This window comes from Nannobrachium achirus (assembly GCF_963921795.1).
Source record: "Nannobrachium achirus genome assembly, chromosome: 9".
In the NCBI taxonomy this organism is placed as follows: Eukaryota; Metazoa; Chordata; class Actinopteri; order Myctophiformes; family Myctophidae; genus Nannobrachium; species Nannobrachium achirus.
The window spans coordinates 7617082-7629939 of record NC_137818.1 but is presented as its reverse complement, the minus strand read 5'-3'; the positions used below and the strand labels follow the sequence as shown (position 1 = coordinate 7629939).

The 12858-nt window shown below is 43.4% G+C and overlaps 1 protein-coding gene across 1 annotated transcript; it reads right to left on the bottom strand.

The window, feature by feature from the left end:
* Window positions 1-324: 324 nt before the first annotated feature.
* On the bottom strand, window positions 325-6525 carry arl6ip5b (ADP-ribosylation factor-like 6 interacting protein 5b). The gene is given in 4 exon segments (XM_080733216.1): window positions 325-928; window positions 931-1035; window positions 3373-3590; window positions 6103-6525. Coding segments are annotated over 4 exon segments (579 nt in total). The 5' UTR covers window positions 6291-6525; the 3' UTR covers window positions 325-860.
* Window positions 6526-12858: the final 6333 nt, after the last annotated feature.

Genomic DNA, 12858 nt, shown 5'->3' with positions numbered 1-12858 from the left:
TAAAAATAAAAAAAGGAAATGCACCCCTCTCCCTCATCCTTTCATGACAGATTTATGCTTCGCCGTAGGACAGTGCTGTGCGCCCGACATAGCAAAGAGATCTACAAGCCCAGACTGAGGCTGCCATGTTGAGGCGTACGACTAAAAAGTGCGTTCCGACCCAAATATCCGATCAAATATCTTTTGTCGTTTGAAGGATGGCTTTCCATTGGTCAGCGCTGGGGGGGGGGGGGGGGGGGGGGGGGTGGTCAAGGGTTAAGGTCCAGGTAAACATTAGCGTCCATGATGGGGATTTGGCCGTTTCTCACGGAAGATTTTGGAAGATTAGAATCCAACGCTAAGACGGTACCATTCCATAATGGTACCAGCCCTATGCGCGTGACATCATCATCATTATCATACCCGGAAGTTATGCAGGAATGCCTACTGAGTGGCGCATGCATAAAGTGAACTTAACGCTGTTCAATGCAATCATATAGGACCTTTCTGTTTGGATGTATGGGCTGTCAAGACCAGAAAGTAGTTTTCTCAGTAGGCGTTCCCGCATAACTTCCGGGTATGATGATGATGATGATGTCACGCACATACCCTCTATTGTAATGGCACAGATACAACGCCTATTTGACCTTTGGGTGTGTGTGTGTGTGGGGGGGGGGTCCTACTCCTTCAGTTTGCTCTAGATGAAGTCCTGGATCTTGTTGATCTTAGGGTGGGGTTAGGGTTATGGGTGGGGTTAGGGGTGGAGTTGGGGTTTAGGGTGGTGTCTACTCCTTCAGCTTGCTCTCGATGAAGTCCTGGATCTTGTATAGGGATGGTGTTATGGGTGGGGTTAGGGGTGTAGTTAGGGTTATGGGTGGGGTCTACTCCTTCAGCTTGCTCTCGATGAAGTCCTGGATCTTGTTCATGCGCTCCTCCTGCTGGTCCAGCAGTCCAGGATGACACCCATGGGTGTCCTCTTCAGCCCCGCCCCCTCCATCTTGTTCTCCAGGCGGTTCTTCATGTTCCTCAGCCTGAGGGAGGCGTGCACCAGGATCACTGCAGGAGAGGACAGGAAAGGGTTAATACCAGGATCACTGCAGCACAGGACAGGAAAGGGTTAATACCAGGATCACTGCAGCAGAGGACAGGAAAGGGTTAATACCAGGATCACTGCAGCACAGGACAGGAAAGGGTTAATACCAGGATCACTGCAGGAGAGGACAGGAAAGGGTTAATACCAGGATCACTGCAGCACAGGACAGGAAAGGGTTAATACCAGGATCACTGCAGCACAGGACAGGAAAGGGTTAATACCAGGATCACCGCGCGCACACACGCACGCACGCACACACGCACACACTCTCACACACACACACACACACACACACACACACACACACACACACACACACACACACACACACTATACACACACTATATATTTACATCACTTGTGGGGACATTACATAGACTTCCATTCATTTTTATGCAAGTCCTGTGGCCTTACCCTAACCTCTATCCCTAAACCTAACCCTAACCGTTGTGGGGACCTACTATTTTGTCCCCACACTGTCAGAGGTCCCCTGCAGGTGACTGTGTGAACATGCGTTTAGTCCCCATAAGTATAGCTAGACAAACTCACACGCACGCACGCACACACACACACCAGCCTACTAAAAACACTTTGTGTCCAAATCAACAATCTATGGCAACCATCAACACAACAAGCTAACAGCTGCTGTGTGTGTGTGTGTGTGTGTGTGTGTGTCTCTGTGTGTGTGTGTGTGTGTGTGTGTGTGTGTGTGTGTGTGTGTGTGTGTGTCTAACTAATAGGGTCCAAAACCACATGCAGCCCATTGATTCCACCTAGTGGTGGTCCACGGGTACTTCAAGCTCCATGTTCAAACTCAATGAAGTACATTTTATTGAGCGGTGGTCACACGTCTCCATAGCGTGGCCGTGTGTGTATCCGTCTATGTATGTGGGTGGGTGGGTCCGTATGTAGCCTAAGTACCCCTGGTGACCAGAGAGGTGCTGTTGAGTCTACTCTGCCCTGAGCATCAACTGCAATACCAGTGGTGGCCTGAGTGACATGGATGGATGGATGGCTCTCTCTCTCACACGCAAGCAAGCACCCCCCCCCCCCCCCCCCCCCCCCCCCCCCCATAATTATATATATATATATATATATTTTTTTTTTAATATTTTTTATTATAATTGTTATTATTATTATATATTTGTTTTGCTGTTGCGCAAGCCTCCACGACCACCGCTCAGTTCACACGGGTGTGATTTTTTTCACCAGAGCAATAAATGTGGACCTTCCTACTATTTGGTCACGAATCATTTACCTTCCACAGGATCCACACAGTGGAACCGACTAGAAACCAGTGTCAAACTGACAATCAATGAGAGCTCTTTTAAAAGCCATTGACACCTGGAACGCATTATTACTTCAACCATTATTTTATTGCTTTAATTATTAAGAAATAGCAGATCTACAAGCTCACAGCGCGGCACTCTCTGCTATTTTTGAAAGATCATGTCTGAATATTTTTTAACCTGATTCTATAAATGTCTTCTAAATTCTCTCTATGATTTTTGAAACATGAATGTTTCCATGTCAGTGGTTCTCAAACATTTTCATGTCAAGGACTCCCAAGACTTATGTGTATTTGGTCGCCGACCCCATCTCAAAATATTATGTAGCACTGAAAAGCCAGTAGAGAGTTTAAGCTTGACGATTTTCAGGACGGCAACGCCAGGCGGAGTGCGGCTGCTAGGATGTAATCGCCGTAGCAGTCAGAATCGTTAAGCAAACAGCCGTCGGCGACGGGGTCCCACCCCTTTTACTGAACTCTTTGGTTCCCATGGCGATGCGTCTACACAGCAGACTTTGTAGCCACAACGTGGAAAGGGAGCTTCAGGTATATTTACCGAGCGCTGATCATTTCCGGTTACCGTCTGCCGTAGCCGTCCGTTGCTTAAAGTCGCTACTTAGAGGTGGCTGCTACTCAAAAACTCGAAGCCTATCCTGATCTCCCCCTGACCTTTCTACTGTACAGGGACGTGCAGAGAATGTTGGAGAGGCAGGGGCTAAAATTTCTAAAAGGGCCCTTTGGTGGAAATATCGAAAATAGCCGACCTCCAAGCTCACAACGTGCCGCAGGCTATTTTCGGTGCTTGATACCACACTGAACTAAGCAAAAACAAGTCAATACTGGAGATGTGGCGTATAACAGCATGGATTTCTACACAGAGACGGTAATTCTTTCAACATAAGATGATGTGTTCAAGTTCAGCAGAGTTTTTGGACAAGGTAATTCTCTTGAATGCTGTGTGTGTGTGTGTGTGTGTGTGTGTGTGTGTGTGTGTGTGTGTGTGTACACTCACAGAGCAGAGGGAAGCTCAGACCAAAGATGAAGACCATGACTCCTCCACACAGAGACAGCAGGAAGTAGGAGGTTCCCATCACCGCCACCATGAACAGCGTTGGGTTCTTCTTCTTGAAGTTCTTGATCATGGACTTGTTCTCCCCGGCCCACACCGAGCCCATGAACACTAGCGTGACCACCGTACCTCCTAGGAACATCCCTAGAGGGTTGAGGAACCTAGGGATGAGACCATAAATCGTTATTATTGTTTATCGTGATACAAAAATAAACACTCACAATAATTGTATTGTGGAGATTTCAATTTATCGTGAGATTGTCCTCCGTCATGCACTGGGATCAATTCGCCTTTATTTGCCCAGCAGCGGCGTACAGTATCTTGGTAAAACGGACCTTTTTTTTCTCACTTTCTACCAAACCTCTTTGCAAAAAATAATGGCCGATCTACAAGCTCACAATGTGTCGCGCTATGCGCTTGTAGATCTGCTATTTTTTGACAATTTAGCCAATGTTAAATTTGTAATTTTAGAGATATTAAAAAGTCCTTATTATCACTTTAAAAATGTGTAGATACGCTCTATAAACTTAAACTTTATGGTGATTTGTTTACTGTTGAGTGAGAAAACAATTTGGCACATTAAGTTAATCATCTGGGGAATGGGGATCCCCCAAAATAAGTTGGGGGACCCCCCCAGTTCTCAATGAAATGAGTACAAAGCACCCCAATGTAAACAAGCCATATAGTGCTTTCTGGGATTTAAATCCTGTTAGCAGACCTTGTATCTGTAGATTAACCACTTGAACCCCAGCATCCCTATTCTGAGGAGAACATGCCCTGAAAATAAATAGGGGGACTGCCCATAAGTCAGAAATCTCATTAGTCCTACATCTCATTAGTCCGAATTTAGTTAGGTTTAGGTTTAGGCATAGTTTTACTGAGGTTAGGTTTAGGTTTAGGCATAGTTTTACTGAGGTTAGGGTTAGGTTTAGGCATAGTTTTACTGAGGTTAGGTTTAGGTTTAGGCATAGTTTACTGAGGTTGGGGTTAGGTTTAGGCATAGTTTTACTGAGGTTAGGTTTAGGTTTAGGCATAGTATTTTTCACCAGGTTAACATCACAAGATTCTGACTAATGGGAAGTAGGAACAATGAGAATTCGGACCAATGCCATGGCACCACATAGAGCGCAGATGGACAGTGTAGTGTCTCAGTAAACTTTTTTTTTGCCTCCTGGGAATACTGTAAATGTCATTGAGATCAAATGGTGGTAGTTAATATGGTACTTATTGTCAACTTGTAGATCTGCTATTTTCGGTGCCATGGCATTGGTCCGAAAAGAAAACATTTTGTGAATAAGAAATAGTTTACAGAGACACTACACTGTCACTCTGCGTTCTATGTATGTCTTTACCTTGCTATTGTAAGTCAATCTATTCTGGATAAATAGTGACTGATAAATGCCTACATTGTATATGTGTAAATGTAAAATGTATTAAAGCACAGTATACTTCATGGTTCTGGTGGTGGTATGACGGCAGCTTATAATAACAGATCTTCAGTCGTACATAAATAGATGGTTAGTCATATATAGATGTTTTAATCATGACTCATGGTGGGTGTGGGTCGGTCAGAATAGAATGCAGCCTCGTTTATTTAAGCCCCATGCAGGCCTACTGCAGCCCTGCCCACATGTAGGTCTACACACACCCATCTAAGCCATAGATCATAGCATATAGGAGCATTGTAGATCTGCACTGTATTTGCTCTGGTTCATAGCATAGAAGGAGTAACGCAGTCTCCTCTCAACTTTAGTAAGAAATAAACAAAACACTTTTGCTGCGTAACAAAAACAACATATATTTTTAAGATGTTGAAAACCTACTTTCCTTAGTGGCAACACTCTGAACCCCCCAGCTCACGTTTAAAATACACTTTTTTGTCCAGAAAAGAAAACATTTCCCCAAAGGGGGAAATGTTTTAGTCGCTCAAATCTGTAGGGGTCGCAGTGGAGCAACTCAAAACATGTTTTTCCATCCCGTGAAATATTTTATTTTCTGGGCAAAAGTTGTGTTTTAGACTGTTCCCACCACAGAGAGTAGGCTTTCATCATATTAAAAAATATCTTTGTTTTTGGTGAGCAGTGAAAGCGTATTCTTAATTATTTTTATTAAAGTGAATGATGGAGCAGAGCTAAGACAAAGCCTTAGTTGTTCTAGCCCTGAAACATGAATGGATGAGGTTCAACCTGGTGAGGAGCAGTTTAGCCAAATTGCTGCGTACGTCTACAAAAACGTTCAGATTTCACAAAATAAAGTGCTTACTGGAGGCTCACAGAAGTAACAATATTGTTCGCTCATGCAGAATTAACCTTATCTTCCGTATTGTTTAATAACATGCATTTTAATCCGATGGACGGACATTTTCTAAAGAAGTTGTAGTGTATTCAGCGTGCAGTACACCTCCCGACCGATGGGGTCGCGGAGTTGAAAAATCTGAGAAAATGGCCGTTGATCGGATTAAAATGGTATGTATTAAACAATACGGGAGAAAGGGGTAATTATGCTTGACCGTACCATATTGTGACAACGTTGAGCGTTCAGTGAGAATTTTATTTTTGAAATCTGAACGTTTTTGTGGACGTACGCAGCAAATTGTCTAAACCGCTCCTCACCGGGTTCAACCTCATCCATGACGTTTCAGGGCTGTAGTAGTTCGGTTCCGTTCTTTCTTACCCTACGATGATGAAGACTATGATGGCGGCCAGGAAGTAGTTGGTCTGGTAGTAGAGCAGGTTCTGGATCACTCTGTTGTTCCACTTGGCCAGGTCGGACATGTCCGGCCTGGCGAAGCGCTCCGAACCGGGACAGAAGTCATCCCAGGGTCTGAGAGGAGCCAGCTCCATCCGGCCTGGCGAGGACATGTTGGTGGTGATGATCTGAGGATGTTGTGATGATGATCTGCCTCTAGGAGTATAAATACCTCTATGAGTATAAATACCTCTATGAGTAAACCACTATGTCTATAGATATACTTCTATGAGTATAGCTCTATGCCTATACCTCTGTGAGTATAATTACCTCTATGAGTAGAAATACCTCTATTAGTACAGCTCTATGAGTAAACCTCTATCTATGGTTCTGCTACTGTTCTCTCTATTCTGCTGCTCTCTGCTCTGACAGCTCTGATCAGCTGAGCTGACATGCGCACAACACCCAAGTTGCCAGATTTCACAAGTGAAACCAAGCGACCGTTGAGGCATTACATGTTGTTTGACTTGACAGTTCCCTCTGATAGATATTGTAAAATAAATAGAAGATCTACAAGCTTGTAGGTTGGCTATTTGACAATTTGGGTCTTGTAGTAATGATAGTACATTAATGATAGTACATTAATGATAGTGTGCAGTTTATATCTCGTATCTATCTATCTATCTATCTATCTATCTATCTATCTATCTATCTATCTGTCTGTCTGTCTGTCTATCTATCCATCCATCCATCCATCCATCCATCCATCCATCCATCCATCCATCCATCCATCCATCCATCTATTTATGATCTTTGCTACTTGGCAAAGGTAATAATAAAATAGGTGTTGTCAACTGCTTGAACGGGGGGAGTTAATCTGAAGGGGATGAGAATCAACTCAACGCAAGTATAAGTGTCACATTTAGGAATAAAAAACAAACTAAAACATAAACAACTACTTTGTAAAAAGCCCCCCAAAAAACCCACAACTCAAGTACCAATATTATAACTATTGTGACTTTACAGGAAAACAAGCCCTGGGTCACTTGTAATAAGCAAACATGGCAACCCTCAGCCGCCAGTGAGGAGGACACGCCCACACGGTGTAGTACGGAGTTCTGTGTCCCTGTGTAAATGGGGTTCCCCTCCATTTGGTGGGAAGAGGGGTCGAACAGCCCTCCGTGTTGCTGTTCCGGTTCTGGGTTCTTAAAGCGGATACGGAAACGGTGCGTGCACTGCATGCATGTGTGAGTGCAAATGCACGGATCGGATACAGTAATCTAGTCTTCAGACCGGATCAGGCGGTTTAAATTGGAACAGCTTTATAGGTCAGGGTACTAAAGTATCGTTAGATTTTCAATAGGAATTCAATTTTAAAAAATCATTTTTCTCTCAATTTTCTAATTTTCTAGCTCCCCATAAAATCAAATATTGGTTCATTTTTCCAATTTTCTAGCTTGCAAAAAAATCAGGAAAATGCTTCAATTTTTTAAATGTGTGATTCATATTTGTCATTATTTGATTTGGAACCGACAAAGGAAAAACATCTTTAAAAAAGGTATTTTTCATTTTTTTACCACATTACGAATATCAAAAAATTGACCAATTTTTCCAATTTTCTAGCTTGCAAAAAAATCAGGAAAATGCTTCAATTTTTTAAATGTGTGATTCGGCTTTGTCATTATTTGATTTGGAACCGACAAAGGAAAAACATCTTTAAAAAAGGTATTTTTGAATTTTTTACCACATTACGAATATCAAAAAATTGACCAATTTTTCCAATTTTCTAGCTTGCAAAAAAATCAGGAAAATGCTTCAATTTTTTAAATGTGTGATTCGTATTTGTCATTATTTGATTTGGAACCGACAAAGGAAAAACATCTTGAAAAAGGTAATTCTTAATTTCTTACCCCATTACAACAATCAAAAAATGGGCCCATTTTTCCAATTTTCTAGCCCACAAAAAAATCAGGAAAATGCTTAAAATTTGCTCAATTTTTTGAATGTGTGATTCATATTTTGGCATTATTTGATTTGGAACCGACAAACAAAAAATAGGCCAAATATTCAATTTTCAAGTCCAGGAAACAAATCGTCATCATGAATGTCACGTGACCACGTGTTAAGTCACATGGTACACAACTTCAAAATAAAAGCTGTAGGCTAGTCTAACATCCAAGTAATAGGATCAACATGCAGGCAGGCAGGGGGTCCATGAGGGGTTTACAAGGGGGTCCATGGCTGGTTCCCAAAGTGTGGTTTGGGGACCCCCAGGGTTTCTATGGCTGGTTCACAACAGCCTGGTACACGTACAGCCATGGCTGGTTCCCAAAGTGTGGTTCGGGGACCTCTGGAGGTCCATGAAGGATTTCCAAGGGGGTCCATGGCTGGTTCTCAAAGTGTGGTTCGGGGACCTCTGGGGGTCCCTGAGGGGTTTCCAAGGGGGTCCATGGCTGGTTAGCAATAAGTGTGGTTCGGGGACCTCTGGGAGTCCCTGAGGGGTTTCCAAGGGGGTCCATGGCTGGTTAGCAATAAGTGTAATAGTGTACATGGTTACTATGGTAAACAAGCTGGTTGCTAGGGTAAACAGTTGGTTGCTAGGGTAAAAAACATGGTTGCTATGGATGGTGTGAGTCATGCTGGCACCCTTCGCGGCAGGAGGAAGCTGGTGCAATCGACCCCTTGGCTTGTCGGGACCCGTGCCTACTAACGGGGTGGCAGGCTATCACCTCAGACTAGAACCCGTACGGGGTGGCCGACACCAGCCCATTGACAAGAGAGAGGCCTTGATGTCCCTTTACTCTTTGATGGGGTGGCCAGTTGACTAAGAGTTTCCGTTCGGGCCTTCTCGATATTGTACAGAGTTCCACGGGAAATCTGGGGATGGCTGTTACAAAGACCCTCACTCACCTTCACGTCATGTAGCTAGTCGTTAGGTAGCCATAGTTACACGTTGAAGGTTGAATCTCCAGATATGGAGATAACCAACACATCCTTCCATATATGGAGATAACCGACGAATCTCACTAAGTCTGACCTCACAAGCCCCATATTTGGACACGTACAACATATAACTCCATATATAGAGACATAGCTGCGCTGACATCAGTATGGCATCACACTGCTGACATCAGTATGACATCACACCGTACACAAATGACCCTTATATAAGACCGGCATTATCTACCGACAGATTGTGGAGATAAGCGACCAACGGTCGCTTATCTCCCGATTAGGGAGTCTTACTGGTAGTGTAATAGGTGAAATAGTGTAATAGCGAAAGAAGAAGAAGAAGTGCATTACTTGTAATATTGAAATAGCATAAATGTTATTGCGACCGTTAGGTCGCAGTTACTATCAAAACCTCGACCAGCTGTGAGTCCGTCCGTCCGTCAGTCAGTCAGTCTGTCTGTCACACGTCACACTTTTGCCCTGCTCATATCTCTGCAACCGTTGCCCCGATCCATGCCAAATTTTGCACATATACTCCTTGCCTGCCAAACCACAACCTCCACCCATCAATTCACACATGACCCTCTTCTAGCGCCACCATGAGGCTGATTCTTGCAAAACACATTTTTGGACACAGCTCCTACATTTTTTGCCCTAAAATCACGCAAATCGGTACACAGTATGTCTACACTCATGTCATCAACATGGATCTGTCCCATATAGGGCCACCTTCAGGCCGATTTTTGAAAACACAATTTTGGACACTGCCCTAATGCCCTATTAATATTGTAATAAGTGTAATAATATAATAGTGTAATAGTGTAATTGTGACCGTCAGGTCGCAGTTACTATCAAAACCTCCACCAGCTGTCAATCTGTCAGTCAGTCTGTCAGTCAGACTTTCAGTCACACTTTTTCCCTTCTCATTGTGATTTTGGCTGCCAAACCACTACCCCCATTTCTCCCTCTTCTAGCGCCACCATGAGGCCGCTTCTTGCAAAACACATTTTTGGACACTGCTCCTACAAATTTGGCCCTAAAATCACGCAAAGCGGTACACAGTATTTCTACACTTTCCAAGATAGCGCCACCATCAGGGCAATTTTTTCAAACGCATTTTTGGACTCTGCTTTTACAGATTTTGCCGTAAAATCACGCAAAGCGTGATTTTGGGGCAAAATTGCCCTGATGGTGGCGCTATCTCGGACAGATCCATGCTAATGTGTACCGCTTTACGTGATTTTAGGGCAGAATTTGTAGTGTCCAAAAATGTGTTTTGCAAGAAGCGGCCTCATGGTGGCGCTAAAAGAGGGAGAAATGGGGTAGTGGTTTGGCAGCCAAAACCACTATGAGAAGGGCAAAAGTGTGACTGAAAGTCTGACTGACAGACTGACTGACAGACTGACAGCTGGTGGAGGTTTTGATAAGAATGCACTATTACACTATTTCACCTATTACACTACCAGTAAGACTCCCTAATCGGGAGATAGTCGCTTATCTCCACAAATAGGCCAAAAGTTTGTTTTACCAAAATCGTCCTGATGGTGGCGTTAGATGGGACAGATCCATGTTGATGAGATGAGTGTAGACATACTGTGTACCGATTTGTGTGATTTTAGGGCAAAAATTGTAGGAGCAGTGTCCAAAAATGTGTTTTGCAAGAAGCGGCCTCATGGTGGCGCTAGAAGAGGGTCATACGAGAAATGAGAGGTGGGGTCTCCGCGCCGCCGAGGCGGACGAATAGGTACCGGCCCCAGCTCTCCCGGTCGCTCCTAGCCCGAGTTTAGGCATTTTATGTGAGCTGCAGTGGAGGGGGTCCTCCACTGGGGGCGCCACCACTTTTGCATCCGTTCTGGAGCACCAGGAGTCGGTGGTCCCCGGGAATTCCCCGTGAGCAGCCCCGTTGGGGTGGTCTTTTTTGCACATTTGGTCATTTTTTACACCTGGGGGTCCCCCAGGGACCTGGGGGTCCCTGGAGCTCCGGGGGTCCTTCGAGGTTGTAGTTTGGCAGGCAAGGAGTTTGTATGGAAATTTTGGCATGGATCAGGGCAACGGTGGCGGAGATATGAGTAGGGGGAAAGTGTGACGTGTGACGAGTGACGTGACGGAGGGAAGGACAGGCTGACGGCTGGTGGAGGTTTGGATAGTATGAGAGTGTAAAAGTAACCTGCTAACCAGCCATGGACCCCCTTGGAAACCCCTCAGGGACCCCCAGAGGTCCCCGAACCACACTTTGAGAACCAGCCATGGACCCCCTTGGAAATCCGTCATGGACCTCCAGAGGTCCCCGAACCACACTTTGGGAACCAGCCATGGCTGTACGTGTACCAGGCTGTTGTGAACCAGCCATAGAAACCCTGGGGGTCCCCAAACCACACTTTGGGAACCAGCCATGGACCCCCTTGTAAACCCCTCATGGACCCCCTGCCTGCCTGCATGTTGATCCTATTACTTGGATGTTAGACTAGCCTACAGCTTTTATTTTGAAGTTGTGTACCATGTGACTTGACACGTGGTCACGTGACATTCATGATGACGATTTGTTTCCTGGACTTGAAAATTGAATAATGGGCCTATTTTTTGTTTGTCGGTTCCAAATCAAATAATGCCAAAATATGAATCACACATTCAAAGAATTGAGCAAATTTTAAGCATTTTCCTGATTTTTTTGTGGGCTAGAAAATTGGAAAAATGGGCCCATTTTTTTATTGTTGTAATGGGGTAAGAAATTAAGAATTACATTTTTCAAGATGTTTTTCCTTTGTCGGTTCCAAATCAAATAATGACAAATACGAATCACACATTTAAAAAATTGAAGCATTTTCCTGATTTTTTTGCAAGCTAGAAAATTGGAAAAATTTGTCAATATTTTGATATTCGTAATGTGGTAAAAAATTCAAAAATACCTTTTTTAAAGATGTTTTTCCTTTGTCGGTTCCAAATCAAATAATGACAAAGACGAATCACACATTTAAAAAATTGAAGCATTTTCCTGATTTTTTTGCAAGCTAGAAAATTTGAAAAATTGGTCAATTTTTTGATATTCGTAATGTGGTAAAAAAATGAAAAATACCTTTTTTAAAGATGTTTTTCCTTTGTCGGTTCCAAATCAAATAATGACAAATATGAATCACACATTTCAAAAATTGAAGCATTTTCCTGATTTTTTTGCAAGCTAGAAAATTGGAAAAATGAACCAATATTTGATTTTATGGGGAGCTAGAAAATTAGAAAATTGAGAGAAAAATGATTTTTTAAAATTGAATTCCTATTGAAAATCTAACGATACTTTAGTACCCTGACCTTTTATACCGATACTCTATGTATTTCATATAATATACTATAATACGTTTAACTCTATGAATTCTATTCTTTCCCTCCCCCCACATACAGTCAGGATTCAGGAACATCAGAACGCCTGGCGACAAGAGATTACAGAGGAGGACATTATTTTTATGTTTAAATAATAAAATATTAGATTTTATTTTATCTTATTAAATACAGGCCAATGTTTTTCCTTAATACATTCATTATTTAATATTATGTTGCAACGTCCTGTCTGCCGGCCACAATATTATTTCTCATAATTTCACTGCAAAGTTTGTTGTTGTTGACAAACGGGATTCTGACGGTGGACACATCATTTAACGGGGACACAACATTTGGCACAACACCGCACAGCTGCACTGTGATTGGTTCACACTGTTCTCGCGAGACGGCCTCCCAGACCAGAGCGGATCAGAGCTGCGCGGCGTCTGCGCAGCTGCAGTGTCAGTAGAACGTGAGACA